The sequence below is a fragment of the Nymphaea colorata genome, chromosome 1 (genome assembly GCF_008831285.2).
Source record: "Nymphaea colorata isolate Beijing-Zhang1983 chromosome 1, ASM883128v2, whole genome shotgun sequence".
Lineage (NCBI taxonomy): Eukaryota > Viridiplantae > Streptophyta > Magnoliopsida > Nymphaeales > Nymphaeaceae > Nymphaea > Nymphaea colorata.
Window position 1 is genome coordinate 20,138,089 of NC_045138.2, and position 22,412 is coordinate 20,160,500.

The 22,412-nt window shown below is 36.5% G+C and overlaps 1 protein-coding gene across 3 annotated transcripts; it reads right to left on the reverse strand.

Moving 5' to 3' along the window:
• Window positions 1–1,215: 1,215 nt before the first annotated feature.
• Window positions 1,216–17,937, reverse strand: LOC116245703 (valine--tRNA ligase, chloroplastic/mitochondrial 2). Of its 3 annotated transcripts, XM_031617213.2 has the most exons (27): window positions 17,652–17,937; window positions 17,456–17,546; window positions 16,286–16,412; window positions 15,416–15,499; window positions 14,333–14,427; window positions 13,607–13,698; window positions 12,527–12,580; window positions 10,810–10,862; window positions 10,483–10,550; window positions 9,996–10,071; window positions 9,408–9,491; window positions 8,232–8,380; window positions 8,025–8,142; window positions 7,818–7,934; window positions 7,102–7,322; window positions 6,313–6,402; window positions 6,099–6,210; window positions 5,600–5,710; window positions 5,380–5,517; window positions 4,881–4,931; window positions 4,684–4,796; window positions 4,243–4,390; window positions 3,352–3,456; window positions 3,139–3,240; window positions 2,885–2,957; window positions 2,329–2,495; window positions 1,216–1,730 (listed from the first exon to the last, which is right to left on the reverse strand). In XM_031617213.2, the coding sequence occupies exons 1-27, from the start codon at window positions 17,785–17,787 to the stop codon at window positions 1,602–1,604; spliced, it is 2,904 nt and encodes a 967-aa protein (XP_031473073.1). In that variant the 5' UTR covers window positions 17,788–17,937; the 3' UTR covers window positions 1,216–1,601. The 3 variants fall into 3 exon arrangements, with proteins under 3 accessions (XP_031473073.1, XP_031473074.1, XP_031473075.1); XM_031617214.2 differs by lacking the exon at window positions 12,527–12,580; XM_031617215.2 differs by lacking the exons at window positions 17,456–17,546; window positions 17,652–17,937 and having other exon boundaries at window positions 15,416–15,485.
• Between the last annotated feature and the right edge of the window lie 4,475 nt (window positions 17,938–22,412).

The following is a 22,412-nucleotide window of genomic DNA, read 5'->3' on the forward strand; positions in this document are numbered from 1 at the left end:
ATGAACTCGAATATAATGCTCACCTAGTTCATCTATTATGTCGAATACTTTATTTTCCAATTTTCATTTATAAAAGTAAGTCATATTAGTACTACTCTTTAAAGAATAAATGGTAGTAGCCATGAGTCTCACCAATCCAAAATAGCAAACAATGTATATCAAAGCCACATGTGGTGTCCCTCAATACAGCATGTGGTTCCCCATACATAACGGGCCCCCCAATGTTCTGTATCTGTTTGAAGAATTTAAAATCTTTTTAAGAGTTTAAAACTGAGTTAATATGACTTAGTATCCCTCAACAAAAAATTTGCAATTCCATAATATCGACTACTTAGACAAGGGATAAAAACCACGCCCTTTAAATTTGTGCTAGAAAATATTTTCAACAAAATATAAACATTCTAATGTGAACATAAACACTGATTTAGTACAAATTATGCCTTAATTCAAGTTATTTTGTGTTTAAAAAAAAGATGTTCCTACAATCAAAACTTCATGTTACCAGAGCTATTTATTTTTTGTTTTATTAGAAATACATTATTAAAGTCAAATAATAACTAATTTAGTATATGCATCAAATCACTTCAAGATCATATCTATACTGTTAGATAGCAGAAAAAAAAAACACTATAAAATTAATTTTAAGAGGCCTGGTTTTTGTTTCTCACTTTTCCTACGTGGTTGGTATTCACCAATTTCTCTCTCTCTCTCTCTTTCTCTCTCTCATTCTTGTGTGTGTGTGTAGGGCAAATACATAACTCAAGAGACAAAAACGAAACCTTATACATTTGTAATAAAAAATTTTATTTTAAATAAAATGTGAACATCTTAATATGTTTATAAAGACTCTTAATATGTTTATAAAGACTAACTTAATATAAATCATGTTTTAGTTCAAATTATTTTTACAAAAAAATTGATTTTTATACTATCAAAATTTTGATACTATATGAGACATCATTTTTGAATTAGTAAAAAAACATTATTAAAGCAACAAAAATGACTAACTAAATATATGTTTCTCTTCAAATTCCTCTCAAGATCACATCTATAAAGTTACATTGCAAAAAAAAAAAAAAACTATTATTTAATAATAGGTAATTAAAGTACCATTTTTTCTAGTATTGTTAAGATCAAGTAGTAAAATGATTCTTCAAGAGTTTAACACCTACCTAATAATATATATATATATATATATATAAAAGAGAGAAAGAATGGGAAAAAACTTGGCACCAATTCAAATAGCTGGGGTAATCAGAGGCGTTGCAGCCAGTACCCTGTCTTCCAAAACCCCAAAACCAAGAGTGACAGAGACAACATGCATGAACTTACATGCACGAGCAAACATGCAGACGTCGACACCAACTTCCTAGTCCAAATAAAACTCGTGGTATCCAATTTTTAATGGTTATAGTTGACGCGGAGCTGCACTGCTTTGCATCTTCACTGATTCCTCGACTGTTCAAGTTGAGACAAAACATGGTTGATTCGAAGTGCAACTTTCGACTTTGCTAACTTGACAACAAGACCTTTTCTTTTCCCATTTTGAAAATTTGGTAAATAAAGTACATCAGAAAAGAATGGATTTCAATTTCAAAATTTTATTCTGAAACCAAAACTGTAGACTGGAGAAACCTCAACCGGTTCTTCGTGAGTGTAATTTTCTCTTCTGCTTCAACCGCTTTTTCCCTCACCCCGCGAACAACATCCTCCGGGGCTTTCTCCACAAACTGCAAAAGACATGCATGTCAGATGGAATAGATATCAATGATGAAAATTTTATGAAAACCACGACTTTTGTCAAAATAACAAAAGCTCGTTTTGGAAGTTTCCATGTAACTGTGCATTTCCATTGATAAAGGTGTACTCAAGCATCTCATGCAGGTAAAATTTGAGCTATCCAACCATGAGTTCATAAGCTTAGCATGTGTAAGATTTTCTCGAAACAATCAGTAACCAGGAATCTTGGTTGAAAGATCACAGGCAGTTACAGCACGTGTACAGTTACACAGAATGGGACATAGTATGTACTCATGGAATCATTTTGGACAATATCCCATTCCGAAATTTTTGGAAGATACTCCATGCCAAAAATAGATGTATGAAATGCATTCTACCTCTTTATCGTCCACTTGCAACACAAGCAAGTTTTTACAGGGTATGGAAATCAAAAAAATAGGAATTCCTAAACATTTGATTAAAAAAAATCTAAGAAAAGGCTGAAATGTCAATTCCTAGCAAATGGGCCACAACAAAATCCTTGGTTCAGATTTGGAAAAGCCACAAAGTTTAACATATCATTTCACAAGCATAAAACAGACAAAGTACCTGAGGAGAACTGAGGCGAGCAACAAGTGCATCGTATTCGGACTGCATCTTCGATAGGCGCTTTGAAAGACGTTGAACTTCAGTGGCAATATCAACCATATCCGCAAGAGGAAGATAAGCTTCCAAGCCTTCTCCAGCAACGATATGAACTGACTGATTTGCATATTCTGAGCGACCAATTGAACAAACAAATAAAGTTAAACCACGACAAAGATACCATGCCCAATGTAGAAGCACAATAATTAGATTCTTAATTTTCAATGGTTCTTTAATTTATTTAAAGCTAAAACTCGTTCCAACATAAGTGAAAAGAATTGATGGTTCTTCACTACCCATGGAACAATAAGAACCCCATCCCATAATGAAGCAAATACCTAGTTCAGCCATTTGTTATATAACCTACGGATATAAAGGTCAATTAGGCAATGAAAAAATGGACTAGAACTTGCAAATCTCCTTCAGTTCCAGGTTAGCGTGACAATCAAATCAAGTTAGTGGAGTCATTTTCAAGGTCAGGATTCAGGACTTTGCACTGGATTAAACTGGATGTACGTACCAGGAAAGGCATTCGTAAATTGGACATTTTGTATGTCAAGCCTGCATAGAAGTGCCAAGACCTCCTTCTCCGTCTGAAACCAAAGATATTGGCATGAAATCTCTTTCTTTCGCACAATACATACAGAAAGATCTTCAAAGCACAAGTTTTGCAGAGAGAAAAATGGAAACAGGCAATCAACTTTTTGAGAATGCAGACAGTTTCCGAGTATGAAAGATAGTGGCACTAAAAGATAACCTAGGTAAGATGCTTACAGAGATGTTATGGAGGACCTCAGGACTAGCAAGTACAGTTGCAGAGATCCGCTTTGCAGGTTCAACCGAATACTCAGCTCGAACATTCCTAATTGCCTTTGTCTATCGAACATCATAACCAACAAAAGGTAGGGTACAGACACACAATTAACACAGCAACGATATACTTTTTAAGGAAAAGGCAATGAAAAACAAAGACTGCTAAGAACCCACCAAAGATTGCAATGTCTCAAAACTTTTGATGGATTTGACATCCCTTGGAAGTGATGTGTTGGGCCAAGGTGATACAATAAGTGCTGTTTCCCGATGAGGTAAAGCCTACAAAAAAAAATACAGAAATTTTACAGCTTCCCAATGAGAATGTGGCAGTCGTAATGAATGCATTCAGTGACCATCCTATGGCATTATTCAAAAGCTAATGTAGATCTAAAAGGGGTCGCATTAGTTTCTATAAGGCAAGGTCACCAATATGAAATAAGGTGTAAGGACCACAACCTACCATTGGAACCTTGAAAAAAATATATGGCTCTGAAGATTGGAAAACTGGGACTTTCACAGAAACTGGTGGGTCCAGATGGAGACCAGGTAAAGTTGAAAACTAGTAGATTCAGGCCAATTAATTATATTTATGTGGTTTTTTCATTAAAAAATGGCAAAATCACCTTACTATCTCCAGCCCAATTGCAAACGAACTACTGCTACTGGCTGGACTAACATGAACAAAAACAAATCCATGTTCAGACATGGATAATAAAACCAGGCCACGGAAACTGTAATTTTATATTACTGCAGCAAATATTTCAGACTTTTTCAGAATTCACACAAAAGATGGTCTGGATGTGATTTTATTACTCCAGCCCATAAAACCAGTTGGACCCAAATAGGTGACCGTACAAACCCTATCCAGTTCAGTTAGGATTGGAATCAGGTCATCCAAGTTTCGCACTGGGTGTGTATACTTTTCACTAGAACTTATTTACATTCAGAATTCATCACAGAACCAATGAATAGCTAGTAAAAGTAAGAGATTATCTGAAAATAAAATTAATTAGTGATGAAATATTTTAAAAGAACCACATATATGCAGATAATATCAGGTTTTACCTGCCAGAGTTGCTCAGTGACGTATGGCATGAAAGGATGCAACAGCTTCAGTACAGTTTCAAAGTTATATAGGAGAACCGCTCTGGATACAGCAGCAACCGAGGGATCCTCAACATTGTAAACACGAGCCTTGCTAGCTTCAATATACCTGCCAGAAAAATGAACTAAGACCAATGGACTCACATTTTAGGATGATCGAACTGCATGGTCTTGAGTAAAATGCAAGATCACATAGCTGTTGACTCATGACAGAAATAGAAGATAGCTACAAGATTTTAACGTTTAACCACAAAGGAACACTGCCTTTGGGATGGAAAAGTAGTCAATCTCTCTTATGCATAGAATATTCTCAAACAATGCGGACATTTTAAAGTTAATCATTGAAGGGAAACAATTATTTAATTACTTGTTTGCAAGACACAAAAAGCACTGCTAGCATACCAGTCTGCAAAATCACTCCAAAAGAAATCATATATTGATCTCCCAACATCTCCAAAGAAAAATCGGTCATAACTTGACGTAACCGTGTCAATGAGCTCATGAAGCTTTGAAACCTGTTGATATTAAACATTCCTGTAATTAGGAGTCTGAACAGAGTAGATGGTAAATTGACGTGTTTCGTCATACATTAGACTTACCACCCAACGTTCTGGTAAAGGCAGTTGGTTGAAGGTATCCTCCACATTAAACTGAAAGAGCATATAACAAACTAAGGCTTGAGTACTTGAGTTGCAAAAGCAGGAAAACTATATCAGAAACATCAAGAAAAATGGAAAAACAATATGAGTGTAGACATCATAGTGTAGACCGTGGAGAACATGTTTTTGCCCCTTGAAGATTTACTATTATAGCAAATATTTCCGCAACATTAAGAAAAATGTATAAACAACTTCCTGCTTAATATAAAGGAATTCAATTCTACGGGAGAACTTATTTAGCTGAGCCCAATCAAGATAATCATTGGTGGAAAAATGTCCACAAATGCCAGGATGTCTTTACATCATTCACCAAAGGCATCAGGACTTCAAGGTATACTGGTCTAGGCAAAGGTTAATGACCTTGCTATCATTGATCTATGTTCTCAAAAAATTCAGAGAAAAAATCCATTTTCTTATCTAACGAAACTTAAAGACAAACCTTGAAGCCCCCCAAAGCTTGCCAAGCAGAGTAATCACTTTCTGAGGGCAAATTCTGAAGGACAAACTTTCCAGCATTCCACAGTTTGTTTGTGAACGCCTTGTTTGAAGTCAACCTTTCAAATGACATGTTAAGGTCCTGAAATGTTGAAGAACAATTCTTAGATGAAAAGACTAGAGCATTGTAGTTCCAGCTATTAGATTCCTAAACTATAACTCACCTGACCTGATGTTCCAGATGCTAGAGTGAATCTTAAAGCATCTGCACCATACTCCTTGATACTGTCAATTGGATCTATAACATTTCCCAAAGTTTTAGACATTTTACGCCCCTGAGACGTACATAAAAACAAGAAAACCTTCATATTATATGATTATAGAAAAGAATGCACAAAAAAAAATTTCAGAGAAGTAGTAACCGGCAGTACATCCGACAAGTAAGAAATAATATGCCTCTAAGAATATAAATTCCAAAAGTGGTTCATAGTTATGCTTTAAGAAGAATCTCCACGAAACTGGAAAGTTAAAAGTTCATTGAAGTGCATATAAAGGCGCTTGATGCAAGTTTAAATGTGTGGAAATAGCATATTTTTCTCAAATAGTGGCTAACTAAAGCATCCACATGAACATGGAGAGATACATTTTATACGCAACAGAAACATGATTAGCTTAATTAAGATCATGAAGTGTTGACTGAATATCAATTTGTCATACGCTTACCTCAGAGTCACGAATCAATCCATGAAGATATATATAAGAAAACGGTACTTTCCCTGTGAGCTCAATCCCCATCATGACCATCCGAGCCACCCAAAAGAACAAAATGTCATGCCTGAATGGAAATAAACAATAAACAAAGCAAATTACAAGCTTCCTTAAAGAAAATCACACATAAGCAGCTGCATTATGCATCCACAGTTAAACAAAAGCATACCCAGTCTCAAGGACGGTAGTGGGATAAAAATGCTGAAAATCATCTGCTGACAGATTTGGCCACCCAAGGGTGCTGAAGGGCCATAGTGAACTACAATGATGAAAAATATACATCAATAGGTATTCCATATTAAGAGTAATCTGGAGAACCAAGGTGGTGCTAAATCTTAAGGAGTTAAAGGTACCTTGGAAAACCAATGATCCTCTTTCACTTATGTGTAAGCAGTTACTGTATGCTAACCACTTATTTATCATTCATAAGAAATATTTGCAAGCAAGTAAAGAAAAAGTTGCATGCGACAACTATAAGCATTTTTTTTACAAGACCAGAACTGCAGCTTCCAGACAGATTCTTCCACATTAACACTATAAAGTGTGAGGCTCCAGAAGCCCATGTTACCAGAGAAACTGAAGCTTATCCATTGAAACAAGAAATCGGCAAGTACTTCTCTCGCCAGGCATTTATTATTGCTACCTATGTGACCAACAGTAGATCAACATCCTTTCTAGGAATATCAGTTTGTGTTTTTACCCAGAGATGCACTCCAAGCAACTTTCAGTCTTCCTGAGATTCTAGGACTCATCGTCTATCTCCAGCCAGGTGATGGAGCACTTTTTGGCAGTTCACACAAATATGGCAGCATGGACAAGCATATTAGCAGATTTGATGCATTTGATAACTAATAAATATATATCATTCTTATCAGGCTGCTTATCCAAGAATTAAAATGCAGTCCAATAAGAAGCATCAAAGTTTTCAAAAATAATAACCAAGTGCATATATACTAACCTTGAAAACCAGGTATCAAGAACATCTGGATCTTGGTATATTTCCACATTTGGTCCATATTTATCACGTGCCTTTTCAAGTGCTTTCTCTGCATTCCTTGCAACGATATAGTCTTCTTCACAGTCTTTACCTTCAATGTACCAAACAGGGATCCGATGTCCCCACCACAATTGTCTGCTTATACACCAGTCCTTAATATTTGAGAGCCAATGCTTGTATATCTAAAATACAGAACAAGACCATAAATATGAATGCTGATCATAAGAGAGCTATTTATAAAGGCAACAACTGTTACAGCGGAGGAATACAACTAAAAACTAGAAAAGCAATCTCTGAAGAGCTGTTGTAATCTGCCTATACAAAGGAAGCTATGGATATCAAAATTAATCGCCATAAGGACGGCAATAAGAAGCAGTACAGAACTGTAGAAAAAAGGTACTTTCTTTTGGTTCTGTCTGTCTTAAAACAATCACCAGTATTTTCAAGCATGGAATAGAGATAACTGCTATGATAAGAAACAAACAATTGACAACTACACAAAACATCTGCAAATAAATGTGGCAGCCTAAGTTTATCATCAATCAGATGAACAGAAAGATGGTTCTCCAAGCAAAGAATGGAATAGACACAGGATAAATGTGAAGGACCTTCAGCAGTATATTACAGAATAGAACTTTATTTTGGGAAAACAAGAGAACCTCACACAGCACGTGTACCTTTTCAAACCTCTCAGGAATGATAGATATATCTCCTTTTTCCAGTGCAGTAAGGCCTTTCTCAGCCATGGGCTCCATGACTACAAACCACTGCTTACTGACGAGTGGCTCAATCACCTATTATACAAGTATCTCCATTTAATTCGACTAGACTGTTTTCCCAAAAACCAAGTATGTTATAATATATATAGATAGAAAATTCCTGACCTCCCCACCGCGCTGTGATCTTGGCACTCTTGATGTATATGATTCCTTCTTCACAGCAAGACCAGCCTCTTCGAGATCCGCCCACAACTTTTTGCGAGCTTCAAACCGATCAAGTCCACTGAAATAACAAAATAGGAGACTCAGGCATCCACAACATCAAAAGATACTACTCCTGCATTTGAAAAGCATCTGAAACAAAGCTGTTACCAGTAGAGCCAGGCAACTTCATTTAAAGTTCCATCCTTGTTCATGACATTAAGTATTGGGAGGCCCAGTTTTCTTGCAAGAACATAATCATTATGATCATGCCCAGGGCTTATCTTTAGCACTCCAGTTCCAAATTCTTTGTCAACATACTGCCTCAGAGGACTTCAACATATTAGTTTTCATGTAATCATACTAAACAAAGGCAAACTATCCAACAAAAGTAGGATGCAGATGCACATGTAACATGCAACTATATGATATGCAATTAGAGCAATAAAGGCATCTATTTACTTTAGACTCAAATTCAATGCTAAAAGCTCATAAAATTTAGTTTGGTTCAAGTTTAAAGCCCTCAAAGATATTTTACCGCACTTCAGGTAGAGCAGTAAATCAAAGTAAAAGAATGCAAAACCAAGGTTTTAACTTTTAATTGCAGGCCAGAAGCAGGTTTAAAGTTTTAATCACTCCAAAGAAACTCAACTCAGTTACATACACCTCAGCAACTTCATAACGTTCAGAGTGGATAATCTATGCAACCAGACATGTATGGTATTGCAATAGAATGACATGCACAGGATTGACGTCAGCATTGAGTTCTTATGAAGAGTCCTGCAGGAATCACATGGGCACAAGCAAATTTATCACAATTTACAATTGCATTCTAGAATTCAGCATAGGCATAACTAGGATGCAGAGAGGATAAACTTAAATGTAATGCTTTTTTTATTAACTAAGAAAAAGATCTTAAGATTAGAAAACATTTTAAGCTTTAGACTCAAAATCTAAGAAGAAGGTTCAAGTCAAGTGAGACAAAAAAGGATAAGGTCGCTGCATCTATGGGGTTAACACAAGAAAAAACAGAGACACTAATTAATTTCATCAAATATCATCGTAGAGTGACTAGAGTCAGTTTTACAGAAATAGGCATATGTTCCTTTCAAGGATATATAATATAATTTGTGGTCTCGTTCATCAGATAGCCATATGATTGATAATTAATGCAAATTTTTATCTTGAAGGCCAAAATTGTGCTGTCTAACCCACCTAACCTTGAGCATCAGAACTTAAATTCTGAGGTTCCCAACTGTGCAAATGAAAAGCAACCCTCACAACCTCTCTATTCGGCAAAAGTGTCAAAGTTCAAACACCAGAAAGCTCCTTATGACATCAACTTACCCGGTCAGAGATTATTGGGACATGACGACCGAATGTCATGGGGACAATTGCTTGCTTTCCAACATATATAGAATAGCGGTCATCCTACAACATACATAAGCTGAGCCAGTTATAGGCAGGCCAAGGAAGAGAATACTCAAACAGCTGCATAGATTTAACTAAAAATAGCATATGAAAGGCATAATATGCATCAGTTGAAAGGAAAACAAGTTAAAATGTGTGATGCATTTTCATATTCAAGAAAACTCAAAGCGAAATACAAAAATAAGAAAGAGAAAACAATTCATGCTCTACGGTCATAATTCTTTCTATGACAAAATCCAACTTGTAAATTGTTCCTCTAGCCCAGATGTGCAGAATTTTCATTTTCAGGCTCAAGTAAACATGGAAAAATTTTATAATGCATAGAATCGTTTACATTTGGCCCATGCCTGTTTCAGTAAATTTGAAATTGGCCTGTACAAAGTTCATAAATTTGCATTTTCACATCCAAAAATACAAGCAAACATCCCCATAACATGGTTGTAAACAGATTTCTGATATCTGGAAAGGTCAAAATACAGACACAATAACATACACAAAACCAACCTCAGGATGTACAGCAATAGCAGTATCAGCAAATAATGTCTCTGGGCGTGTTGTAGCTATGGTCAAGAAATCACTCCTTCAAGGAAAAAAAATAAAAGATATATATATAAACATGAGAATTGGTGCAAATAACACAAAAACAAGAAGGAAATATTGTGTTTAAGTCCAAAAACTAGACATATAACTGTTCACTAAATAGAATAAGGAGAATTAATCAAGCATATGAAGACCAAAGCAAATTACTCCAAAATAAAAACAAGAACAGCACACTTATACACATGAATGAGAGACACGAATGCTAGCTAAGACAGATTTTGTAAGAAAAACATGACAATAACAGGTAGGCATGCACATAGGATCATACATGCCTTCAGAACTTTTCAAATATGCTGAGAGGGAAAGCAAGCAGGATGAAAATTGTAGCGCCACAAGGCAGTCACTATCAGAACAAAATACTAGTAGAAGGCAAATTATCACAACAAAATACCTTGTGCCACCAGCAACACGATACTTGATATAATAAAGAGTGCCCACTTCTTCAGAATACTCTACTTCCTGGATAATCAAGTAACATTTCCATCATATTACTGAGAATGCCAAGTTAGAATTTTATACAGAACAAGAAAGACGTGTCCATGAATAACAAAGTTCAATCTTCAGGATACTTGAAATAGAAATATGTAAAGCTGCCCTCTAATGAAACATCAGAATACTACACACTCACAGGGAAAGTAATGTAACAAACAACCCAAATTAGATGTATGAATGTCTATAAGGAAACATAACGAGGCTAATTTTACTACAAAAAGCTTACCAGATCAGATACAGCAGTTTGAAGTTTAGGGGACCAGTTCACCATATATGAACCTAAAATGCAAAAACAGTTAGCCAATCATACCTTAGCTTCTTGATCACGCAGTGAATTAAATTTTACTTTAAGCACAAATTATCACACCTCCAAATTTATTTGAGTTCAGAATCTGTTAGCAATAAAGATCTGAATGAAAAGCAAAAGCAAAAGAACGTTCAGAAGTTATTCTACGAGTCAATAAATGCAAATGAATAAAGGTAGGCAAACTTTGGCTTACGTTATTGTCACCACCTCATACAAGGACTCAGTATTTCATAATAAAATTTATAGAGGAAAAAGTAAGAACTTAAGAATAATGCTACAAATTGTCTACTATCACAAGTCATATAAATTATAAAGATTTCTTTGGGTTATAGCAAGATATAACATGTTTACTGATGCAGCCATGTTATGCTGAGGATGTCTGTTCCCCACCCTGACTTATGAACTTTTCAATCAAAATTACGACTTCATCACCGATGTTCTTAATTTATTTTACTGCACCTTAAACTTAAAGTGCCTGCCAAGAATATTTGTATTTGTCTTTTTCCCCTTGAAAATAAAAATTGGGCTACGTAAATGTCATTTTACTTTTAATATAGATCATGGTAGCATTAAATGCACTATAGCAGTATTCAGTTTAGGTCTCATTCTAGATTCAGATTTCAACTCAAGAACTAACTTTTGAATTAAATGAGCCTAACACTTTTAGTAATAGTCAAGTGAGAGATTAAGATATTTTCATAAAGTTATTGTTTTTACATTTGCCAAAAGTAACAAAATGTACTATTAACTTTAACAACCTATATTAGTTTATATGCTTTCTAGTTGTTTCTAGAAGTTGGAATAGTAGAGGAAGGCTGACATTTCTTATTTCATTATTATTAAGATCACCAAACTGCTTGTTTTCAATTTATAGGAAAAAATGAAAACTTGATAAATCCTATCCTATGATCTTCTAATAAGCCCTTTTATAAACTTTTGAGAAAATATCAATTCATACATTTGAGCATATAAAACCATAGCAAAATGTCACAAGATATTAAAAATACAATAAAAATATAATAAAATTTCATATTAAAGTTTTATCCAGCAGCAAGTAGCACCCATTAAGGGTATATTCAGGAACTTAGCTGTATGCTACAAATACTGAGCACTAACAAAGAAAATGGTGTTCCTAGGAAAATATCCATAGGTCCAATCAAAAAGTTAATAGACAAGTTCTCCACATACAGAAGCAAATACGGCACCAACAAAAGTGCCAAGACTTGACAGCAAATCAAGCCTCCACATGTCCTAATTAAGGTACAAAACAGGCTCACTATAAGGAAACCCACCTACAACCCAAGTATCCTTGCTATGCAGAATGAAGAAAAAACTGCTAAAGTCTTTTTTGACATTGAGTAGTCGGTATCAAAAGCCATGTCCCTGATTTGCTACTGTAATTGGAAATAGAAGTTCAATTTTCTAGAGAAAACAATCATGTTCTTGCACAATAATTTTTTACAAAACTTGTGACCCCAGCACAAACTCAAGCTCAGTTAACCCCAGCAGGGACCTGAGCCACAGAATTCCCTGGTTAAAAATAGTTTTGTCTGACATGTGTGTCATACTAAAGCCAAATAAAAATGAAAACATTCAAGTTAGATCATTTGTTCAAATACTGAGTTCTATGCAAGACCTTGATAGATTAAGCCTTTGTCATGTAGCCTGATAAATGCTTCCACCACAGCCTCTGCAACACCGAAAGTGGATAGTCTCAAAACATGTCACAAGTATCATGAACCTTTTAAATATCAAACTGAAGACGCTAGACAGTCCACAAAAGCTGCAAAGATCCATGTACTATATAGGTGACAATATGTGAAACACTGAATGCTTCTAAAGAACATCTTCCAAACCCTTAGCCATCAGATATGCCTAGAGCATAAAATTTTTCATACATACATCAATATAGATATATTAATATATATATATATGTGTGTGTGTGTGTGTGTGTGTGTTATCAGCCAACCCCAATTTGGTACTGATTTTTACACCTTTTACTTTTTCCTCTCGCTCTTTCCACTACTTTTTTCTCCCCTCCCCAAACCTCTCCCCCTCCCTGTCTTTTTTTTTCCTCTTCAGAACCATCTCCCCATTCTAGCAATGGTGGATCCTAGGAGGGGAGCCACCTGAAAAGCCACTCCCAAAATAAAAATGGTTTATCTCATTTATTCTATATATTTATGTATATATAACTATGTATATAGTATATATAACATGATGCCTAAAGTGCCATCTGGCTTTTCCAGCATTCTGAAGCTGTTTTTGATGAATCCACCAAAATAGATGAACCCACAAGGTCCAAACTGTAGGATTTAAGAAATTATAAAAACCTGATGCATGGATTAGATATAAGATTATTTTAATCAACGATCTAAAGTTTGACAGCTCAAAAATTCAGTCAAATTGGAATATCATGATTCTTTTTAATCATACAGTTTTGGGCTTTTGGCCAATCCGGACTCATCAATGCAGTTGGATTCATCAAAAACAGCTTCAGAGCATCCAAAAAGCTAGACAGCACCCTGAAAGTCCTACTTGAAGTTCTCATCATCTATATATACAGGAACAAGATATGCCAACATGTGCCACCATACGCTCAAGCTTTTTTTGGAATCATGTGGGACAAACTACAGTTGTGCTTATGCCCAGTTACAAACATGAAATTCTGTTACAAATATCTTGATATTGAAAGATGGCCAGAAAACTGTCTTACGACTTAGCTGATCATCCAGGGTGAAGTGTTCTCGTGTCCAGTCACATGATGCACCCAGCCTCCTTATTTGACTTGTAATAGCTCCACCATACCTAAAAAGGGACTATTATTGAAAAGACAGCCAGAAAAAGGCACATAATCCTTGAACTTGAAAAAAGAAGATCGATGACAGGCAGAAAGGTCTAGCTCACATAACTCGGAATCAACGGAATGAAAGTTTAAATTGATGACATGCAGAATACTAACTTCATGGTGAAAATTTTGACACACAAAGTACTTATTAAGTTAACAAACGACTTTAACCTCTGACAAATTAATAATCCTATTGAGAGCGACATGATTGCTTAATCAATAAAAGGAAAAAAAACCTATAAAGACCAGAAAGTCTTTCTCTGTTGATTTATCCACCACAGGAATGAGACAGAACTTGACCAGAGAATGCATGATTTATATCTCAGCAAATGTGCATCTCTACTATGTATGCATGTCATAGCAACTGAAATCCAATATTCACCAGGACCAGATACTAATATCAGGTAAGACAAAAATAACACATCAACCAGTGAGTCAATCTAAGTCCACAAAAAAATCACCGTCATATCAGGAGAAAAAACGAACCAATTGCAAGCATGGTGAAATGTTATGCAAAGCAAATTTGAGTATGAGAAAAAGAGAGAGAGAGAGAGAGAGAGAGAGATGAAATGGCAACAAGAGAATAACACATACTTTTTCTTCCACTCCCAAACCCTGCTTATGAATTCTTCTCTACTTAGATCTGTCCTTTTTATACCTTCAGATGCCAGCATTCTTTCAACCACCAGCTGAAATTCTCACAAATATGAAGACATCAGCCCAACATCATATTCACAACATGCAAAGCCTTACACAAATCCAGAAACCTATAATATAAGGATAGCACAAATATGTTTCAGAAGTTCTACTAGTATCAAGTTGTGAATGAACTTATGGTAGGTCACCAAGAAACTGAATGAGAAACACACTCAGGATAAGGTATTTGTAGTGCATATCTACATACACTTGTACCCTTCTGCGGCTCTGCCTGTTCTTTGCCCATATGTGGCACAAACAACCCATAAGACACAAGGCTCTCACTAAGGTACCAATAATTCCAGATTACCTACTAATAATACAAATGTGGTGAACCGTGAAGTCTCTTCTCTTTTACCCTTGTCCCATTTTCAAATTATTTTCTAGTCACATTCTTTTACGTTCGTTTTTCCACAAAAAAACATAGGAAAAGGAGCAGGTTCCAGTGTGTATTCATTGATTCTTCGCTCCTCTTTTCCAACGTACACCAAAGACAAAAGGCAACGAAGTCTCCTAAGTTTGGCAGAATATTTACGAACTGACACACAGTAAGAAACAACCCAGGAAATCTGTTAATATGCAATAATAAGTTTCAGAGTTGATATTTTTTAGGTGAGAGAGAGCGGGTTTCCCTTATGAAAAATTATTAAGCAACACATGAAGCAGTTTGTCAATATTGTGTATAATTGGCCCATCCAGAAATGATATAAGGCTGATTTGGTTTTCTTAATATACATACATACATACAAACATACATACATACATACATACATATATATATATACATACATACATACATATATATATATATATATATATATATATATATATATATGTGTGTGTGTGTGTGTGTGTGGTTTTCATATTATTTTAAAATTTAAATTAATTGTTAAATTTTAAAACAAAAGACCGAAATGAGTGGATACATGTGCTTTTGCATGTGTACCTGTGTGAATCTAATGAATAGAAGTTAGCAGCTACCTGAGTTGCAATACCAGCATGATCAGTGCCAGGAACCCAAAGTGTAGGCCTCCCCTTCATTCGATTGTACCTAACCATAATATCCTAGTGTTCAAAAGCAATAAGACAAAGAAAAGTTGATATTGTGATACAAGTTATAAGATACTGAGATGCTAAATAAGTCCAAGAAGATCAAAATACATCCCTCCAAAGCAAGTACAGAAATCATTTTTCATCCTGCTGATGAGGCTCTCATAACCTGCTAAGTGCTATCTGAGCCTAATAACAGTATAAACCAATCCAGGTTCCAATACAAGCCATCCTGAATGTGGATGGATCAATTAGAGGTTTTCAAAAAGCAATTCAATTGATCCTATCTTTGGTTAATCAAATCCACTGCTATTCCTACTGGTTGGATGACTATTTCTTTTCCACTACAATAAGCAAACGCAATCATTCTTTAGAGGCTTAAAGCAGCAAAACATCAACACATAAGAAATAACTTATTGAATGAATAAGTACACATTTATCCAACTTCACTTGATTTCACAAATAATCAAACAGTTATAAGGATTAAGGACACCATAAAATCATTAAGGTCATGTGTCAACTTTTAACTCAAATTAACTGCATCTAGTTAATGACTATGCCAAAACTTCATATTGAAACATCGATTGATAGACACTACGACAGTTTCCTACATATTGTTGTGAAAGGTGTATAAAATAGATCCGAACGTTTTTTCACATTCAAAATTCCAGCCAAAGGAAAATTGAACATGCCAGAGCTGAAAAATGAATATAACGGAAAAAAAGGGAACTGCAACTTTTTATATGTTAATCATCAATAAATGATAAGCAGAGAACAATTTCAAAGATAATGTCCTCCTACCTCAAGAGTTACAAACATTGCATGGCCCATGTGCAATGCTCCAGTAACATTAGGTGGTGGCATTGAAATAACAAATGGCTCTCCTGCACTCTCCTGGTGTGGCTTAAAGTAACCCTGAGATTCCCACCTATAAAAAAAAATACAGTCAAATATCACAAACATAGCATTGAAAACAAACACATACCTAAAGATCAACCGAGATCTCTAGGAAATATGTGACAAGCTCTTGTAAGAGCATGTTGCATTATCTGACATGAAAATTCATTTCCTCTTTCTGATAAACCAAGGGTATATGTTGGATAATCAACTTCAAAATAGATATTTCACCATTCATGTTCCTATAACTTACCTACAAGCAATGATATGAATGGTTTCAGATTTTCAATAATAAGCAAGGTTCAGATGATAGAAGAATATAGGAGATGACAATTGATGGCTCATCAAACTGTAATGCATTAAAAAAAAGCAATGCACAAGTCAAAAGATTCGGAGGGAAACAAAAGAAGCCAAAGCAAGTCAATGATAAAAGAAAACTGGAAGTTTGCTAGCAAACTTCATGAATGTCAGAAACAATGGACGATTCGGCAAATATACTCTCACTAGTTCGTGCATGACCATTCAGTCTCTGATTGATCCATCGTGCTCTGAACTTTCCTCTGTCCATTCAAGATTGGACCGATGGTCAAGCCAATTTCCTGACACTAGTTTGTTTATAGCAAAATATCTTCTACCAAAACTCTTGGTATACGCTTTCGTGGTTGCATGCCTTTGTGGGAAGCTAGAAAAAGCAGGCACGGCTGCTTCCTGAACACCAAAAGTCAAGGCGATAAATCAGCCAACTTCTTACTGTTCCTTGTAAACTTATTTACTCCCAGCAAATTGCAGCAAATTTTCATCAGTATCAAACCAAATCGTCCAACCTACTCCTAACTCCTCTACAGACAAGCCCGATTGCCACAAACGAGGTCGCCAGTTTCCAACGGTTTCATGGATAATTCCAACAAATATACAATCAATCTACAATCCACTAATTCTAAGCTGCAAGATGGTAAACAGTACCAACTGAAACCGGATGAATAGCACAAAACTTTCTGAAAAACACGAATATCTACAGTCAGCTCCATAAAACGAAACCTCCAATCGAATCAATCACTAAGCCAATCGGCTCACCAGTTGTAAATGCGCTCCTCAGAAGCAAAATCGAATGTTTTCGACGTCAACGGGGAGGTGAACACGTCCGAGTCCGCACTAGCCGCTGCAACTGAGCAAAAAAGAAAACACGGACCACAACAAAAGGAATGGCATCAAGAAACAAAGCCAATTAACGAATAAAACGATAATGGGGGCCGAACGGACGAGATGTTACCGGTGGACGACCTCCGGATGATGGAAGTGAAGGGGAAAACACGAGGACGGAAAGGACGGTGGCGCGAGCAAAAGATGAAAGGATTGAGACGGGAAACAGAACGAGGGTTGAAGAGGGAAGGCCTGGACAACGCCATTGATGGATGGAGAGGGAAGGAGATAGCAACTATGGGAAGAAGGAAGCGAAGAATGCTAGGCAGCAGGGGAAAGATTCGCGGGGAGGGTTTGGGAGGGCGCAAAGGGTCCTCAGGTGGCGGGAAATAGGATAACGAGTGCGGTAGAAGGGAGGCGCAGTCGAAGCACGCAAATCTCGCGCTAGGTAAACTATCGGCGATAAAATCAATGCACAAATAACGGAAAAGTTTTATTTTAATAACCTTTTGCATGGAACTTGGAAGACGCTGCAAAAATCATTCCCAACTAGTTGGACAATTTACTTAAAAAATTGTTGATAAATATTTTAAATTAATTTACTAAATTGGAACAACGAAGTGAAAATACCTACCATATAAACTTCAATTTTTAAATCAAATGTAAAATTTAGGTAACAGTATCTTGATTGGAGACCTCTTTCTATCTGTTTTGAAAGTGTGGATATTGGAAAGAACATGCTTATGCTAATATTTGTTAATTTATTAGTATTTAAAATGGATTAATTTTAGGAACATTCATCGATGGATTCATGAATTTGTCTCTTTTTATAATCAAATTTATGGAACAGTTACTAAGGGAATGCTGGAAATATGAATATTAAACGTAAAAATTAAGTGACAATATCATTGTTTGGATACCTCTTTCTATCTCTTTTTGTAAGTGCGATATTGGAGATAACATGCTTATGTATCACTAACATTTATTAACTTATTAGTATTTAAAATATTGGATTCATTTTTGTATTTTATGAAAATTTGTGTTTTCTAATACGTTATTTGATAGCCATAATATTTACATATTTCTCCATTAATTTTACCATAAAAATAAATTCATTTCATCGACAGATCCATGAATCTGTCTATTTTTGTAATCAAATTTATGGGACCGTTATTAAGGGAATGTTTGGAATTCTGAAACATTGTATTAGTTTTTTCATGGATATATTCGAGACTATAATAAATTTAATGTAACGATGGATTCATATAACACTAACAAATGCCTCTTAAACTTATGGGTTATGCGACATTAGATGTAATATTCGATATTTTTCTGAGAAATGAAATTGACGAAGCACTGACATATATGATCACGAAACATGGATGCGAAATATGAAATTTAGTAATTATGCATGTAAGAAAATGCACATGAATAGGTCTGATGCACTTGATCGTAGGTCGACTAATTGAGAAAAATGAAGGAGAATATATAAAAGGAATTTATCCTTTTGAAATATTGGTTACAAGAAAATTAAATCAATTTGTTACACGGATAAAATAAGGAGCTGTTTGAAGCAAATTCACGGTTTAAACTTTAAAATAGACGAAGGAATGCTTGTTAGAATTTTCAATCATTTCAAGCTATCTTAATATTTTTCATGGACTGTAGAAAAAGAATGATAAGCTAGATGGTTTTGCTGATAAATTTTGACCAACAATTTGGACTAATCAAACCGGCCTTACCCACTGTGATATATTGTATGATGCCGGTAAAAGTCGCCTGCACCGGGACGCCACTCTTTTCCGGTGCAGGCACATTGGTATGCAGCATGGTTTAGATTTGCGGGCTAATTTTTTGAAGCTTGTTTAGCTCGCATTGTGTAGCTGGCATGGTGTAACTCGCATGGTGTCGTCGAAGGTTTTATAAGTCTTCAGCCAGCCTTAACTCATTCTTAATGTAGCAGAAGCATTCATCAATATTTTAGAATCATGATTCATCAATATTTTGGAATCATGGACTAGACGATGAGTGTTAGGCACTTGGTGCACCATCATCCAGGATTATCCCACAGTAAACCATCAATAAGGTGTGCCCACGAGGCCTTGTCACTGTCATTCCTCTAAATACCTAACTACTTCCATGTGAAATCTAAGTGAGGATAGACTTCCCTCAGTAGAAAGTCCTCAGCTGAAACCAATTGTCGACTATATGTCATTAAGTAAGGTGGCCGACCATCGCCCTACTCGACGATGATCTCTTACTTGCTCACCCTCGTGTAACTCTACGAAGTTATGGACGTAGCATGCGTGTTCACTTGGAGAATTGCCTCTAACTCACACGCACCCTCATGCGCATCCAAACGCTACGCATGGGGAACCCACCGATAGGCCTGGGCATCGGGCCGGCCCGACCCGTTTAGTCAACATCGTTAAGGGCCCGAATTTGAATCGGCTCGGTCCGCTACCCGGCCCAACTATTATAGGGCCGGGCCTGGTCAACCACGTCCGAAGCTCGACCCGGCCCGTTTGTTAACTACCGGGCTGGGCCAGGCAGGGTCTATCCCAAGAAGACGCCGGTGGCAAGGTCTATCTGAAGAAGACGCCGATCGAACTTCCGGATGTCATGGCGATCCCGTGCGCTGCTCACTCCTGCGTTCTTGACCATGATGTCGAGGAGGCCAAAGTGGGTAAGGGCGAGGTCGACAGTGGGAGTAGAGGAAGCTGTGGATGGTGGAAGAGCTCTGTGGTGGTCTGCCCAATCCCTCTCGCAGTCTCGCTTCTTCCGTCATGATTGCCACTTTCCCTTCCAAACTACAAACGCATCATCCCCAGGACCCCAACATCATCAACTGTACAATGTAGAGAGTGATGCTGCGATGGTGAGTCTATCAACAACAAAGAAATGATTTGTAATGAATCGTCATTTTGAAGCAGTGGATGGCATTTGGGGCTGATATTACCTGCTGCGATGGGAGGTGAAGAGTGCCCCCAACCTTGTTAGTCCAGTGCCGGTGGTGGACTGGAGGTCGACGGTGCCGGTGGCAGACCGACGGTGTGACGACGGTGGCGGCGCCATGGCCTACCCAACAAACATCAAAACCCTAAATCCATACCCAACACAGAGCAAAACCCTAAATCCCTAAATGCATTTTCTTAAAATTTTAAATGATGAATCCACTATCGACCTAATGGGCCTAGCGGGTCCCAACGGCCCGTAAGCTTAACTCCGACCCGCCCGTTATGATGTCGGGCCGGGCACAGCGGGCTGTAACCCGATAAAGTAAAACAAGTACCCAAACCCGGGCCTGAACGACCGACTACCCGGCGGCGGCCCGGCCCGGTGCCCAAGCCTACCCACCGATTTTCAAACGACGAACTTGCACGTTTCAAAGAAACTGATGACCATGATGCACTTGTATGTTTTGTCTTTGCATCACCGCGCTGCATATTCTAAATTAATAAAACTAGTGTCATTTTTTGAAACTGTGCATAAATTGTGGGCTCAAAAATAAGAAATTTCCAAATTTTTAACCAGTTGGACCTGTTCTTCCGGTGGTTCTGCCTCTGTCTCGTACATTGTTTGTTAATTTAACAAGGACAAGAATCTTTTTCACCAGTTTATAATTAGTAAAAAAAAAAAACCGTATTTAATATCAATAGTTTAGGGTGCAGTGCAGTTACATTCTTTAATTAAAATAAGCTTAACATTTGACCAAGTGGACAATAGAATAACGATACTCCACGATGCATATACTAAATAAAGTGCATGGATTCCAGGCAATCCATGCTACTGTCCTTGGAACGGGGATAACGGCGGAGTTAGATTTTTTGTTTTAAGGGCTGTGACTATATAATTTCTAAATTGTTTGTACAATAATTTTGTAGATTTTACACAGTATTTTGTTTTTATTTTTTTTCAATCGTGAGAGGGCGGGGAGGGGTGAGGCCATGGCCCATGCCAACTCTCCTGGCGAGGTCTCTATGAGCTCTTCTTGGCAGTGGCGTAGTCACATTGTGACTGGTATAGACCGTGCTTATACAAGTCACTTAAAAGTTTTTTTATTTTTAAATGAAAATTTTAAATATTTATTTTTTTATATATATAAGTGTTTCATTATATTTGAGTATTTTTAAAAAAGTGCCCTTTCAAGTGAATTTTTCTGGTTGTGTTTAAGCTGCAGGTCATGGATGTACCTTTCACACTTTTTTGAGTATTTTTAAAAAAGTGCCCTTTCAATTGAATTTTTCTGGTTGTGTTTAAGCTGCAGGTCATTGATGTACCTTTCACACTTTTCCTATTCCTAGTTTAGTTGCATAAATTTTAGTTGTCTCCTTCAGCTAAAAAGAGAGAGAAAAAAAAAAAAAGCATCCAACGTCAACAACAAATAAGTGTCCATCTTTTCAGATACATTAAAGAGGCGCCATATATTGCTTCTGAATTGACCAGCAAGTCACTTATCAGCTTTTATATTTCTTAGGTGAAAATAAATATGTCAGTCAATGACGGAGCAAAAAAATTTTGATAACTTAATCACAATGCAAATGCAAGATTATTATTATCCTTCACACCCGTGGAGAAAGAAGTGTGTAATGATGAGAATGCATTGGTCAATTAATCAAAAAATGAAAAGTTAAAAACTTCAAAAAAATATTTAAAAAAAAAATCTCAAAATGGCCTACCTCCTCTCCTTTTTTTTAATGGTGCATATCTGTTCGCATGTGGACAACTGTAGCCATGCCACCTCCCTGGACACCAAACGATTTTGGTCAAATATGTTGATTATATGTATTTGGGAACGTGTTTGACCACGTTAACCCCAAGTCAAGTCATTTATAATAATATCGACCTCTAAAATGGTCACCATACACTAAGGTTTTGAGTTTATATATAT

Bases quoted from the DNA above. Each gene is read 5' to 3' on its own strand.
- LOC116245703 (XM_031617213.2), bottom strand. From the start codon at position 17,787: ATGGCGTTGTCCAGGCCTTCCCTCTTCAACCCTCGTTCTGTTTCCCGT. The intron at 8,143-8,231 runs GTAACAGCTTTG...TTGTTATTTCAG, and splicing joins GAAGTTGCCTGGCTCTACTG to TGGACTTGATCGGTTTGAAG. The intron at 6,211-6,312 runs GTATGCTTTTGT...ATTTCCATTCAG, and splicing joins ACTACCGTCCTTGAGACTGG to GCATGACATTTTGTTCTTTT.